This window comes from Acinonyx jubatus, chromosome C2, assembly GCF_027475565.1.
Source record: "Acinonyx jubatus isolate Ajub_Pintada_27869175 chromosome C2, VMU_Ajub_asm_v1.0, whole genome shotgun sequence".
Lineage (NCBI taxonomy): Eukaryota > Metazoa > Chordata > Mammalia > Carnivora > Felidae > Acinonyx > Acinonyx jubatus.
Genome location: NC_069384.1, coordinates 115,824,092 through 115,840,338, shown reverse-complemented (window position 1 = coordinate 115,840,338; position 16,247 = coordinate 115,824,092). Strand labels below are relative to the sequence as shown.

At 38.8% G+C, this 16,247-nt stretch overlaps 1 protein-coding gene across 2 annotated transcripts in view; it reads right to left on the bottom strand.

Annotated features, from left to right (window-relative positions):
* PLSCR4 (phospholipid scramblase 4) overlaps positions 1–16,247 on the bottom strand; it is a 133,961-nt gene that overhangs the window by 18,808 nt on the left and 98,906 nt on the right. Inside the window, exons 6-8 of one of the 2 annotated variants that reach the window (XM_027061655.2) lie at positions 4,928–4,955; positions 4,401–4,458; positions 3,734–3,844 (exon numbers count right to left, since the gene is read on the bottom strand). In XM_027061655.2, coding sequence (XP_026917456.2) covers positions 3,734–3,844; positions 4,401–4,458; positions 4,928–4,955 — 197 coding nt within the window. Of the gene's footprint in view, positions 1–3,733; positions 3,845–4,400; positions 4,459–4,927; positions 4,956–6,493; positions 6,687–16,247 lie in introns of those variants that run through there. The other variant, XM_027061649.2, reaches the window with a different exon arrangement.

Here is a 16,247-nt window from a genome sequence, read left to right as displayed (position 1 = left end):
TGAGAACAAGGCTATGAAATAAATCAAGCATTCCTTTATTTGGGAAACACGCCACAAGCCCATTTCAAGGACATGCTGCTGTGCCTGCTGCTAGAAACAGAAAGAGGTAGAAAGACACATCTGTCTTCAAGGACGTTCAGTTCTGTGTTAAATACACAGATTAAAAAATAAAAAGTGAATGGTTATCATGAAGCAAGTAACTTGTGCGATCAGACGTGGATTCATGGTGTGCGAAGAGATTATAGAGGAGCAGTGCCTAGCCTAGGCAGAGGAGGTACCCTGTGGGGCTAGTGCTGACAGGTTAGACCCAGCTGGCACCTCCACAATGGGCAAAGGTTTTATGCAGGGAGTAGGTGCAAAATGAACAGCTGCACAGGGGAAACCCATAATTGCAGGGGGGGCAAGGTTATGTATGGAGACTGAGCAGACAAGGTTAGAAAGGAAGGAGGGAGTGATGATTATGAAGGATCTATACGCTGTTCAAAGAACCTAAACCGTACGCCAATAAAAGAGAAAGTGAAGTGATCAGACTTACACTTGGACCCTTTGTGGATGAGGTTAGGTTAGGCAGGAGGTGCCTGCTGCGGGAGGGCTGAAAGGAGGCAATGTAGGAAGTCTAATAAGCAACACTGAATGGACAGTCCCATCTCAGTAACAGACTGGATATGAGGAAAGATTCTCACATTCTGACATGGGTCCCTGTGGCCTCCAGAAGAGAGAAAAAAAACAGGGAATGTGTTCCGGAGCAAGACGCCCAAGCTTTATTGCAGATCACTTAGCTTGAGATCTGGGGTCCTTCCAGGGGAAGTGGTTTACAGGCAGGTGGAAATGCGAGTTCAGACCACAGGAGACTGATATGGGTGGGGGCTAAGAGAGGCTTAAAGTCAAAGGAATTAAGGGCATTAAAGACAAATACTTTATAGTAGTTCAAGTTCCTTCATGTTAATTACAGGGATCTAATTTGCATCTGTCATCATAGATTAAGTACATAATTCAGCCACTAGGTGGCGATCATAATGAATTTTTGTTACTATATTTCATAACTGAAAATTCAGTTGCATGCTCTACTAGATGATGTTTTTCAATTTATCTAGTCATTTGATTTAAATGACATATCCTACTCTCTTGATAATTTTTTTTTGATACAGAGGAAAAGACACTTTCCCAGATGAGCAGAACATGGTTACAATCAATGTTACTTAAAAATGGTAGAGGGATGCCTGGGTGGCTCAGTCAGTTAAGCGTCCGACTTTTGGTTTCAGCTCAAGTCATGGTCTCACAGTTTGTGGATTCCAGCCCCACATCAGGCTCTGAGATGACAATGCAGAGCCTACTTGGGATTTTCTCTCTCCCTCTCTCTCTCTGCCTCTCCCCTGCTCAAGCTCTCTCAAAGATAGATTATGTATGTAGATCATGTTGACAGTCACTGAAGTAAATTTAGAGAAATGGTCAGATATAGCATGATTATAATTTAGGACTGTCAACATTGTGGACTTAGGAGTTGAGCTAGTAATGAGGGGTTATATTGGACCAGATCTACACATCATGCATATTTATGAGGGAAAGGGGAAAAGGAAACCCTGCTGTTTTCAGAAAACACCTCAAGGGCACAGGTTAACTGAGCTCCACGGATCTTGTGTCTAGAGCCAAAACAACATTTTTACCATGATCCTGTGGGTACTGAAGTTTCTTCTCCTCTCTCACAGACTAACTCAATGGTTTCCACCTCTAAATATACACTTAAATATATATTTAGAGAAATATTGCAGGGTGCCTGGGTGGCTCTGTCGGTTAAGTGTCCTACTTCGTCTCAGGTCATGATCTCATAGTCTGTGAGTTCGAGCCCCGCATCGGGCTCCCTGCTGACAGCTCAGAGCCTAGGGCCTGCTTCAGATTCTGTGTCTCCCTCTCTCTCTGCCTCTCCCCTTCTCTCTCTTTCTCAAAACTAAAGATTTTAAAAAATTTTTAAAAAGAAATATTGCTACACTTCATCATTTTCTAAGTCATTAAAATGTATTTATGTAGAATCCTATTTCCTTCCTTACTTCAAAAGTAAGTGTATTTCTAATTTTAAAAATTTTACACATTGCCCAATTACTTTCTTTTTTAAAGTTTATTTATTTTTGAGACAGACTGATAGAGTGCAAGCAGGGGAGGGGCAGAGACAGAGAATCCCAAGCAGGCCCCATGCTGTTAGCACAGAGCCTGGTGCATGGCTAGAACTCACAAACCACGAGATCAAGACCTGACCTGAAACCAGTCAGTTTGATGCTTAACCAAATGAGCCACCCAGGTGCCCCACTTTCTAAAAAGACTATAATAACTCAAATTTCTACTAACATTATGAGCATCCATTGCATTGAGTCACCAACAAGTAAATTCAGACTTCTAAAGATATTAGTATAACTCCTTAGCACCCAAGGCCATTTACCTCCATTTCTCTTGCATTTGTCCCATGCATGTCTCATACCAGACCTTCATAACCTCATGCTTTTGTACAGATAGTTCTTTTTTTTTTTAATTTACATTCAAGTTAGTTAGCTTAGTTAGCATATAATACAATAATGTTTTCAGTAGATTCCAGTGATTCATCCCCTATGTATAACACCCAATGCTCATCTCAACAAGTGTCTTCCTTAACGTCCCTTGCCCATTTAGCCCACCCCCCCCATAGCCCCTCCAGCAACCCTGTTTGTTCTCTGTATTTAAGAGTCTCTTATGTTTTTGTCCCCCACCCTGTTTTTATATTATTTTTGCTTCCCTTCCCTTATGTTCATCTGTTTTGTATCTTAAAGTCCTCGTATGAGTGAAGTCATATATTTGTTTTCCTCTGACTTATTTCACTTAGCATAATACCCTCCAGTTCCATCCATGTAGTTGCCAATGGCAAGATTTAATTCTTTTTGATTGCCGAGTAATACTCCATTGTATATATACACCACATCTTCTTTATCCATTCATCCGTCAATGGACATTTGGGCTCTTTCCATACTTTGGCTACTGTTGATAGTGCTGCTATAAACACAGGGGTGCATATGTCCCTTCAAAACAGCACACCTGTATCCCTGGGATATATACCTAGCAGTGCAATTGCTGGGTCGTAGGATAGTTCTATTTTTACCTTTTTGAGGAACCTCCATACTGTTTTCCAGAGTGGCTGCACCAGTCTGCATTCCCACCAGCAGTGCAAAAGAGATCCCCTTTCTCCACATCCTCGCCAACATCTATAATTGCCTGAGTTGTTCGTGTTAGCCATTCTGATAGGTGTGAGGTGGTATCTCCTTGTGGTTTTGATTTGTATTTCCCTGATGATGAGTGATGTGGAGCATTTTTTCATGTGCCTGTTAGCCATGTACAGATAATTCTTTCTGCCAGGCATGGTTCCTTCCTCCTTTTCTTTGAGTGAGAAACTCCTCAGCAAGCCAGAAAAATTTGACTTCCTCAGTTAGGTCTTCCCTCAAATCCTTGTTAGAGCCAGTTACTGTCATCTTGGCCCTACAACATCTTCTTCATGTTTTCATAACAGAGCAAAGAGAATGCCATCAGGATTTGTACAACTTCCTTCCTCAGTAGCCCACAAATATATTCTAATTGACATCTGGTAAACTACTTGGCACCCTGGAAGCTTCCAATACTTATTTACTGAATCACTCAATTAATTACTCTTAAAAGCAATCTTAACTATTATCGTTTTCTGGAGAGGTGAAAAGAACCTTTCTGAATATTAACTCACCTGATACAAAATGGGAATTATAGTCAGGAGGTGCATCAGGCCTTTGATCAGGAGACTTTATCTGATTGTCCTTCTCATCTGCAGGTTGCTCAGGGGCTGTGGGGATCACACCTTGGGAAAGGGAGAGGGGACATGATTTACAATGGAAGTGATAATGTAATAACAGAATATATTCATTTTTTGTTATCCATGAATCTAACTATGAAACACACTACTATATTTTAAAGACACATGATTCTTTATGTATATTAGCTTTTAACCTCTTAATATGTATTCATGAATTTTCAGGCTGACTATAGATTAAAAAAAAAAACTAAGCGATTATTCACATTGTGCTATGATCAAAGCAACACACTTTTACGTTAGTGGTCTGGCTGACTTCATGCTGATTCCCACCTACTTGAACTCCTTGCACATTTGCAAAAACTGTTTTCCCCACTGTATGTTATGGAGAACACAGTCATATATAGAGTGAATCTTATTTTTTCCCTAACCTCTTTTGGAAAATGACTGTGTTTAAATAAATTCAAAACATAACATGATAAATACGTAATGGCTTACAATGCAGTGGTACCATACATAACTCATTTAGAGGTGGTTTAATCTACCTCTCCAGTAAAAGCAACCTTGCTTGCTGTAAATACTGCAAGGGAGGAACTGAACTCACTTTCCATGACGCTATCTTGTCCTCTTGTTGCAATCAGAGAAATGTCTCCTTGTATTCCCTACAAGGAAAAATTCTGAATCTCTTCACCAACTGACTTTTATTGCAAGAAAAGCCCAAGTCCCATAAATGTGGTGTTTCTTGCCTTGTCATCTCCTGCATTGCTGGGAAATGCAACCCTGCTTTTGAGCCCTCCTCTATGCGGGCAGACTGTCATCACAGGTTAATTAAGATTATACTCCTCTTTGCAGATTTACTTTCTTTTGTTTCCTTTACTTTATTTTCCCCACATATTTGAGAGATCTTTCAAATACATACGTGCCCACGTAACTCCCTTTTAATCCTTTTCTGCCAAAGGTAGATAGAAATGTTCACATGTATAAATGAACATATACAAGTTTTCTCTAAATGCTAAAAATAAATAAATAAATAAACCTCAAAAGGAAATAAACTCCAATTTTTTAGGAAAAAAAATCACACAATTCACATTTGAAAATAAAGCGTATTAAAATTTATTCATAAAAATTTACCTGACATTTTGAAGAATTCCAATTAGTCCTGAAAAATAAAACATTTTTTTAAGTTTATTTATTTTGAGAGAGAGAGAGAGAGAGAGAGAGAGAATGAGCAGGGGAGAGGCAGAGAGAAGGGGACAGAGGATCTGAAGCAGGCTCTGAAGCAGGCTCAGTGCTGACAGCAGAGAGCCGGAAGTGGGGCTCAAACTCACGAACTGTGAGATCAAGACCTGAGCCAAAGTTGGACGTTTAACCGACTGAGCCAACCCAGGCACCCCCAAAATAAAACATTTTAATACTTTAAGATATATGTATGGTTACTATTACGACTTAGTGATACATGTAAAGATCTGTAATTTTTTTAGCTGTCAGTTACCTTTCATTCATTCCTTCATCAATTCAACAAATACTTACTGAGCACCTATTATGTATCAGGCACTATTATGGATGTTGAAAATATAGCAGTATGAAACTAATATAACACTGTATGTGAACTATACTGGAATTAAAATAGAGGAAAATAAAGAAAGTATAGTGGCAAACCAGATGGGCACTCCTGAAGCTTATATTCTAGTGGAGTGAGACCTAAAAACATGTCAAATACATAAGTTTAAATTTAGATACAGATAGTAAATTTAAATTTAGTTTTAGATAGTCACATAATTTACATTTGAGATAAATCATAATAATGTGTTCACAAAAGACCTATATACCTGGCTGACATTTTTGAAGAGTTCTAATGAGTACTAAAAATAAAATGTTTTAAAGCTCTAATATATTTATACCAACTTATATATATATTATTACTTAGTAATACAAGTAACAGGTTTTGTGGGGTTTTTTAAAGTTTATTTATTTAATTTGAGAGAGCACACACATGTGAGCAAGTGAGGGAGGGGCAGAGAGAGTCCCAAGCAGACTTCATGCTCAATGTAGAGCTTGATGCGGGTCTCAGTCTCACAACCGTGAGATCATCAGATACTTAACCAACTGAGCCACCTGGATGCTCCATTTTGTGATTTTTGTCTACAAAAATTACATTTTGTAATTTGTATTTTTCAATTACAAATTCAATTACATTTGTAATTACATTTGTAAAGTGAATTACATTTCACTAAGTTTTGTATTAATTCAACAAATATTTACTGAGCACCTACTGTGTAGGCACTACTATAGATGTTGAAAATACAGTAATAAACCAGAGAAACAGTTGCCCATCATGCCGGAGATCCTAATTTAGTGCCATGAGATTAAAAACACCTTAACAAATATTTCAGATTAAACTGAAGTAGTACAGTTATAAAGAAACAAAATAAACAGTTCAGGAAAAACATGGATGGCAGTCCCAGGAGGTTCAGGGAAAGCCTCTCCCAGGAGGTAACTTTGAGCTATGTGAACTACAAAAGGCGGCATTACACTAAAAATGTAGGAAGAGAGTTGTAGGACAACAGGAAATATGTGCAAAGGCCCTGAGGTGGCACTGAGTTCGGAATACTCAAGGGTGACAAAGAGGTCAGGTATGACTGGGACACAAGGAATGAGGAGAATGGAGGGAAGAGATGGAGACAAGCCTGATCACACCTGAAGGCTGAGGCAAAACATCTGTGATTTGCTGTAACTGCAGCTGGGAAATCTTTGGAGGACTTTCATCAGTGGAGTGATGGGATCTGATTACACTTTATCTTGAGGGGGCAAGAGTGGAAGTACGCAGTGAAGACGGGATGGCAGCAGTAATCCAGGTGAGCCCGATGCTGGCTTAGACAGGCAGGTAACACTGGAGAGGGTGAAATGTGGTCAGAAGCAGAACCTGCAGGAGTTTCTGACGCACTAAGAGGAGTCAAGACTGGGTGTCAGTGTTCAGGCCAGGGTACCTGAGTTGATGACAATGCCATTAACTGAACTAGAGAGGAAGATGGTAGGGAAAATGGCGGGGACTGGGGAGGGTAGGAATCAAAAGTTCAGGGGCGCCTGGGTGGCTCAGTCGGTTGAGCGTCCGACTTCGGCTCAGGTCATGACCTCATGCTCGTGAGTTCCAGCCCCGTGTTGGGCTCTGTGCTGACAGCTCGGAGCCTAGAGCCTGCTTCAGATTCTGTGTCTCCCTCTCTCTACCCCTCCTCCGCTCATGCTCTGTCTCAAAAATAAATAAACATTAAAAAAAAATTTTTTTTTAAGTTCAAACTAGGCATGTTTTAAGAGACCAAAATAAGCTTATTTCATTTAGATAAACAGCAGATATATGTAAACATTATGAGAATAACTCAAGAGAAATAAACCAGAAGTTGAGATGGGATTTGAAACAAGGGGTGGGGAGAGATTTCAGGAATTCATTCAAGATAATAAAAAAAAGTTATTATCAGGGAAAGGAATTTTAAGATTTTTGAGTTCTGGATGGTAACAATTAAAAAGGAGAACATCAACAAAGGCTATTATTTACTGAATGCTTATCTAATGTCAGACAACAGGTTGAGCACTTTCCATATATTATTTTTAATCATATTATCTCGCTCATACATAAATGGTCAACCCTGCTAAAATCAAGTACTTCTTAATTCAAAGTTTCTTTTGGATTTTCTTTCCAACGTTTCAACCTATTCATTAGATCACAAAATGTGGTCATTTGTGTAGTTCGAACTGAGTAGCAAGTCATCAATGCAGAGTAGGTATGTAGAAGAAACATCAGATCACCATATAAGACAGTAGTCAATATGGATACTGAGTCGACTCACTGAATACCACCATGGCATAAGCCAGTGTGTCGATTTCCAGCTCACGTGACTGTCTTGCCAAGCGTGGGTCAAATACCATCAACCTTGTACCATTTCCACTCATATCTGGAACTTCAGCTAGTTGTACAAAGTCCTATGTGTCTTAAAGGCTAAAAAAGTATTCTGGGGCACATCAAAAAGCCAGACCCAATTGCAGACCAACCAAGGAGGACACGGAATGGATCCTATACCTTCAGTGATGGTAACTTCTGGTATTTAGAAAATGACCACACCTTTCTAGAATCTTAAATTCTGGGCACTCCTAGGAATATACCCTCAAGTGACTCTTATACATTACAGAGAAGGTATATACAAAAATGTTGACAACACTGTTCATATTAAAATAAATTCAAAACATCCCTAATGTCCATCAATGATACATTGAATAAATAAATTCTGCTACATTCATATGATACAAGAGCCTACTGTAGTGAAAACAAACTATAGCCATACACATCAAGAGAGATGAATCTCAACACTACTACGACACTAAAAAAAAAAAAAAAAAAAAAAAGCCACTGGAGAACACATATATATCGTTTAAGAATGTTCAACAGTGGAAAAATGAAACACAATATTTTTTCTCTGATACATATATGGGGGAAACTTTAAGGAAATGTTAAGGAATACACAAAATTCAGGAAATTGGTTTCATATGGAGATCTGGTGTGGGGCAAGTGCTCAGTAGTGGCCTACAGGGGCTTGATATTCCTCCTAATCTAGTTCTAACAGGGTGGTGGAAACAGGAGTGATGGGTTCTCACTAGTCTTTAGAAGGTACATATTTGTTTAAATAGGCATGTGTCTGACATGATTTCACAATAAAAAAGAACTATTTGACAGTTACATGTGGGAATAACCTTCTAACTAAACATATGCTTTTCCTTTCTACCTTAATCCTGGGAACTGTACACCATGAAGAAACAGTGATGGAGACAAATTAGAACAGATTGTTAAGTGCCTTAATGAAAAGGAGTAAATTATCCATCCATCCATCCATCCAAAGTATCTATAGTGGCAAACGGTAGAATGCAAAAGCAGAAAATTTTAACAACTGCTGAATTTAAGTCAAGATAGAGATGTGAATATTTTTTATGTTCAAGATAAAAACTTGAAAGAAGAAACACAGAATTCTGGACCCCAAACATCAAGCAGTACCTCTGGGGTCCAGGTCGGGAAATCTGTACTTTTAATACAGCCCCAAGGGATCCTTGTGTTCAGGCTTGTTTGAGGCTGATCTTGTGCAAAGAAAAATAATAGCTCTCAACCATGCCAGGCAGAACTTAGAATTCAAATCTGATTTAAGTGATTGAGTAGCAACTTGAAAAAAAAAACCAATCTTTAAATTTTAAAAAATTTATTAAAATCTTTTACAAAGCAACAAACATCAAAATCAAATGTATGTACATACTACCTCACAAGCTGCAGGTGTTACAGAATTCGTTTACCTCTCCTCTCCTTTGAGATGCTCATTTCTTTTCCTTTTTCACCCCAAATTCTCTTCCCGCTGTTATAAAATTTTACTATATGGCTTTATCCAGAATGTTACATAAGGCAGGATAATTTCCAGTTGGTACGAGCATGAATGTTGTAACTTAATCCTCCCTTAACATTCAATGGATTGTTTTCAGATTTCCCAATCACCGAGCAAGGACAAAAAGTGCCATAGGTTGACAGGAGGCTGAGTTTTGGCTTTATATCAGATGGAATTCAGATTAAAAAACTGAACTGTGTCTCCATAACAAGTCAGCATGACGTGGTCCCAAGAGTTATGAATTCCAAAGGTCTTTTGCATTTTCAGGGCTTAGGCTGCATACGGGAGAATCTAAGCCAACTGGCACGTAACGAAGAGGGAAAGGAGACGTGGGCTGGATAGGACGAGGTGGTTTGCTGTTTTGCAAGGCAGCCCTGATAGCGTAAATGGAATCCTACAGCCAGAGAGCATGTACATGGGTTCCTCTTGCTGTGTAGAACATTGCAGCTGTGCTGTACCTTGCTCGTCAGTTCCACCTTTGTGAACAGTGACATACTAGGAAAGCTCAATGAAACCACAAGGTCCAGAACCATAACATGGTTATTTGAAACTTCAATCATAAAACTGAGAATAATGAGAATAATGATCAGCTTTTTACAGTTGAATGTTTACTGGAATCTGTCCTGGCGTCTTGGCAAGGGAGCCTCTGGACATGTGATAATCTTGAATTTTCTAGGCAGAAGTCTTGGAAATTTGCTAATGCAGACTAAGACCTCGGGCTCTGCCCGTTTCCAGTGCCTTCAACCATGAGAGGAGAGAAGAGCAAAGCAGGAGGTCACTGTCTGTGCAATTCCTCTGTTTCTTCCTGGAAGGGCAGGAAAAACAGCTGGTTCCTGCAAAGTCGTAGTCCATCTACCACAATTGTCCATTTGGGTTTAACATGGAACTTCTAGATGACATCCTTCGTATTCAAGGTAGGAATACTTGAAGGAGAGACTGGTGCACACCAGCACACTTCAGATAGTATGAACAGTGGTTCAGATAGAGACAGATCCCAGGTATCCCTAACGGCTACGTGACTTTGAATGACTACTCTGCTGTTGGGTTATCTGTTGTGTCATGGGCAGCATGGCAGTTGGATCCACCTCCAAGAATGAAATGGTACACTCAGATAGCACTTAAAACAGTGCCTGGTACATAGGAAATCCTCAACAAACATGCATTATTACTATAATTTCACTAAGTAAAATAAACCAGCTGGTGAAGAGACCAAGAATAAGTTTCAGCATTCAAATGTAGTACAAAAAAAGAGCTGTCTGCCATTCAGCCATTTAATATGCATTACTAAGCATCCCTGGTGAAGATTTTATACTGGGTTTCAAGCTGACACCAATAACTCCCCATCTTCTGCCACCAGTGAGTATGGTTCTAGCAGACATGATTTTATGAGCACTGTAATGAGTTTCAAATTGGAAAGGACTAGGAGAAAATGGAGGCATTGCTAGAGGGCTTTTTCTATTTGTAGCTAAATGAAAGACAAATGAGTTAGAGTACATCTTACATGTTCCACAGGATTTGCTTTTACTTTTTAGTAAGGTAGTGACATTAATTATATTATTCAGATGAATGGATTTGTCCAGTAATTGACTTTAAAAATAGAAGACAAAGTTATGTTAAAGACATCTTCTAAAAATTACAATATTCATTACAGCTCCAAGATATAAGTATTGAAGTTATTTTTTTAATTATCCTGCATTATGAAAAACTGAGTATTTTATGTCTATATTAGTGTAATACTTCATGGTATATATTTGAGATAATATATGTGTACATGGTTAGAAGTAATATTACATTTGATTTATTTGAAAGTCTTGATAAAACTTAAATGTAAATGTTGGTTTTTGGTTTTTTTTTCAAACATTCATACTTTGTAAACCTCTTATTTCACAATAATCCATGCTGGGTAGATATAAAATAATATGCTAATAATCCTAGGAATGTATACATGGTTTGCTTTAAAAAGAAACATCTATTAGGCTTTGATTAATCTCTCACATATTAACCATTTTTTTCCATTTCCACAGGAAGTGATGACTACTAACTTTCGGTTGTTACATATAACTTAGTGATATATATGAAAGATTTTGTCTGGCTTTTGACCCAGGATCTGGGAGAAACTTCCAAACCCTTGGGATCTCCTGCGTGATAGGAGTGTCTTTTTTTTTTTTTTTTTTTAATGTTTATTTACTTTTGCGATAGAGAGAGTGCCAGCAGGGGAGGGGCAGAGAAAGGGAGACACAGAATCCGAAGCAGTATCCGGGGTCTTAACTGCCAGCACAGAGCCCGATGCGGGGCTCAAACTCACGGAACTGAGATCATGACCTGAGCCAAAGTCTGACGCCTAACACGCTGAGCCATCCAGGCACCCTAGGAAATATCTTTATTAATCATGGTAGGCCCTAGGGGCGCCTGGGTGGCGCAGTCGGTTAAGCGTCCGACTTCAGCCAGGTCACGATCTCGCGGTCCGTGAGTTCGAGCCCCGCGTCGGGCTCTGGGGCTGATGGCTGGGAGCCTGGAGCCTGTTTCCGATTCTGTGCCTCCCACTCTCTCTGCCCCTCCCCCGTTCATGCTCTGTCTCTCTCTGTCCCAAAAATAAATAAACGTTGAAAAAAAAATTAAAAAAAAAATCACGGTAGGCCCTTGGATCACACTCAGGATTATGCTAAGGAGATGTCACTGAATGGGGACTGATCATACCAGAAAGATCACCATGTGATTAAGAGGGTGGTATTTTATTGATCTCATGACCTCTGGGGAGATGGACGGGGCTCTAGATTTAGTTCAATCACTTGCCAATGATTCAAGTAACCATGGCTATGTAATGAAACCCCAATAAAAACTCTAGCCATCGAGGCTTGAGCAAGCTTCTGGTTGGTAAACACAACTGTATGTTGGGAGGGGACGCATTCTGACTCCACAAGAAAGAGGCATGAAAATTTCAATTTGAAACCCTAAAAGACCTCACCCTATGTGTCTCTTCATTTGACTGGTCTTGATTTTTATGCTTCATAATAAAACCCACATTGTAAATGTAACACTTAGAATTCTGTGAGTCATTACAGTGAATGATCAAACCTGAGGTGCTGAGAACCCCTAAATTTGTAGCCAGTTGTTCAGAAGTGTGGGTGACCTGGGGATCTCTGAACTAACGGGTATCTTATGGGGTGGCAGTTTTATTGGGTATTGTACCTTTATATTCACGCAGTCTGTGTTAACTCTCTGGGTGGTTAGTTTCAGAACTGACCTATACTTAAAAGAGTTTTTGAAAAGTTGCTAAACTATTACAAATAGAAGCACATATATATATATTTCTGATTACAAAAATAAAACATCATCATTTGTAAAACATAAGTATAAAGAAATGAACAGAACTCTTAAGGCAACCTTCCAAAAATAACTATTCTTAAAACGTGGGTGAATGTCTTGTGTGTGTATGCATGCATGTATGTCTTTGTTTCTGTGTGTATGCATGGGAGGGGTTTTATAATAAATATTATTAGAAATACTGTGAACAAATATGTGTTTAAGTAGAAGGTACCAATAAACTACCTTAACTTATTCAAACTATTCAATTTTTATTGTTCACACTTTTCTGGTATTATGACTAATGTTACATGATTTCCATTTGCATAAATATTGGCACAAACTTCTGACTATTCCCTTATAATTAAATAATTTAAGAAGGATGTGTATTCTACAGGTCAATGTTTTTACAACTTAGGAAACATTTTGCCAAGTTATCTTCTTTTTAGCAAGGCTCCTTCAGTTTAAACCCAAATCATGTGAGTGACCATCTATCTCAGTGTTAATAAATATCATTTTCCTTTAAATTTTACCAATTTGCTAAGTGAAAAATTTATTTTGTATTACCTGCCATTAAACATAATTCTTAATTCAATAAATTTTAAAAATAATTTGTTTCCTGAATTTCTTGAGAGACAGAGAGAGAGAGGGAGGGAGAGAGAGAATCTTAAGACAGCTCTGCCCTCAGGGGGAGCCTGACATGTCGCTCGATCTCACAACCTTGAGATCATGACCTGAGACAAATTCAAGAGTCGATACTTAACCCACTGAGCCACACAGGCACCCTTTGAAAGAGAAATTTTAACTGATATGGTGTCTTACAGATTTTAAATAATCACTAATGCAAAAATATTACAAAATAGCAGGTACTCAAGTACTGTATGGAAGGAACTTTTATTTACACATTCAAAAGGACAGTTCATTCTTCCTTTTTAAGTGACCCTTTAAATACCTATTGCTAATTAAACATATAAAGTTTGTATTCACTTCTTTGAAGAAACAAGACAAAGACAAATGGACATTTAATGCACGCCTACAGAAAGAGCTCCCAAAATTGGAGGTTTAAAAGCAACAGATGCATTGTTTCTATTTAGCTTGCCCATGGATTCTGGATTGAATATTAATATAACTAATCCGATTACCTTTCTGAAAGAGAGAAAATCCAAATTAACACATGTTAAAGGTACCCTCTGTGAAATCACTGCTAAAGAAGAAATTACTTCCAATCAGATTTGACAGGAATACCCAAAAATATGGCCTCTCAGCCTCCTTAAATCTTATACATTTAGGGTTTAACTAGGTTTTCTGCAGTAAATTCACTAGACTTGTTATCTGTTCTTTTGCCCCCCGCTTTTTTTTTTTTTTTTACATTTTTTTCTTATATTAAGAGATGAAAAAGGTTGGGCTACCCAAGAACTGATCATGTTTTTAATTTTATTTTTTTTAATTTACATCCAAATTAGTTAGCTTATAGTGCAACAATGATTTCAGCAGATTCCTTAATGCCCCTTACCCATTTAGCCCATTCCCCCTCCCACAACCCCTCCAGTAACCCTGTTTGTTCTCCATATTTAAGAGTCTCTTAGGTTTTGTCCCCCTCCCTGTTTTTATATTATTTTTGCTTCTCTTCCCTTATTTTCATCTGTTTTGTCTCTTAAAGTCCTCATATGAGCGAAGCCATGTGATTTTTGTCTTCCTCTAACTTCGCTTAGCGTAATACCCTCCAGTTCCATTCACGTTGTTGCAAATGGCAAGATTTCATTCTTTTTGATTGCTGAGTAATGCTCCGTTGTATATATATATACCACCTCTTCTCTATCCATTCATCCATCGATGGACATTTGGGCTCTTACCATACTTTGGCTACCGTTGACAGCGCTGTTATAAACACTGGGGGGCATATGTCCCTTTGAAACAGCATATCTGTGTCCCTTGGAGAAATACCTAGTAGTGCAATTGCTGGGTTACAGGGTAGTTCTAGTTTTAATTTTTTGAGGAACCTCCATACTATTTTCCAGAGTGGCTGCACCAGCTTGCATTCCCATCAACAATGCAAAAGAGATCCTCTTTCTCCACATCCTCACCAATGTCTGTTGTTGCCTGAGTTGTTAATGTTAGCCATTCTGACAGGTGTAAGGTGGTATCTCATTGTGGTTTTGATTTGTATATCCCTGATGATGAGTTAAGTTGAGCATTTTTTCATGTGTCAGTGGGCCATCAGGATGTCTTCTTTGGAGAAGTGTCTATTCCTGTCTTTTGCCCATTTCTTCACTGGATTATTTGTTTTTTGGGTGTTGAGTTTGACCGGTTCTTTGTAGGTTTTGGATACTAACCCTTTATCTGATAAATCGTTTGCAAATATCTTCTCCCACTCTGTCGGTTGCCTTTTAGTTTTGCTGATTGTTTCCTTCGCTGTGCGGAAGCTTTTTATTTTGATGAGGTCCCAGTAGTTCATTTTTGCTTTTGTTTCCCTTGCCTCCACAGACGTGTTGAGTAAGAAGTTGCTGCGGCCAAGGTCAAAGAGGTTTTTACCTGCTTTCTCCTCGAGGATTATGATGGCTCCCTGTCTCACATTGAGGTCTTTCAGAACTGATCATTATTTTTACAGCCAATGTTTCAAATCAGAATCTGATCTATTAAGAATGATCTTTTTTTATCTTTAAATTGTATTCAATAGGCAGTACACAGATACTAATTTCATAAAAAGCTTTGGGTACTATGACAGAGGTGGAAACAGAGGCCCAGAGAAGTTATTTAAAGGCTTTTCCCCAAGGTTGTACAGCCACTGAAGTACTGCCAGCATGTGACCAACAATCCAGTCCCCCCACTGCCAGACTGCAATGCGTTGCTATCCACCTGTGCCTTCCTCTTATCTACCGCAGCCACACCAGAACTCTTCTGTATTTACCTCTGAGGTAGGGTGGAGTGGAAAAATAATAAAAAAAAAATAGAATTTAACAAGCCACTTTTCCTTGTTTCTGGTGATAGCCTTGGTAGAATCAAAAGGCAGACACAATTAGTTCAAGTATGCTTCTTTTTGAATATGAAATTCATTTCATAACCAAGTAGGTCTGGTCTTTGAATCATTCCTACAGTAATGGGGATACATTTATATTAATCCATCTATTTTGGCTCAGGCCAAGTTTTGTGGATTACAAATACACTAATTCATATGTGATATTACCATGGATAATGTTAGCTGTAAATGTTAAACTCAGTCAGTTTACTTATTTTACTGAATACAATGAGTATGTGAAGAATTCATTCCTTTAAATACTACTTTTAAATACTTTTTTTTTTAATTGTAGAGAGAGAGCACAAGCAGGGGAGAGGGGCACAGGGGGAGGGAGGGAGGGAGAGAGAGAGAGAGAGGGAGGGAATCCATCTTAAGCAGGCTCCATGATGAGCATGGAGCCTGACATGGGGCTTGATCCCACAATCCTGGGATCATGACCTGAGCTGAAATCAAGAGTCAGATGCTCAACCAACCGAGTCACCCAATCGCCCCTAAAGAATTCATTTCACAAAAAAATTCTACAGTAAAATTTCTCATGATATAAACAGAGCTCAGGAAGAAAGTGCTTTTCAAGGGCCTCCTCACCCTTCCTCCCTGGGAAAATGGTCCAAGAGGAGATCATGTTTATAAAAGGGAGTACTAGGGTCTCACCTACTCTGCTATTGCCCAACAGATCTGCTGGACCAAAATGAAAACACTTTTCTGTCTTGGAGGTGGT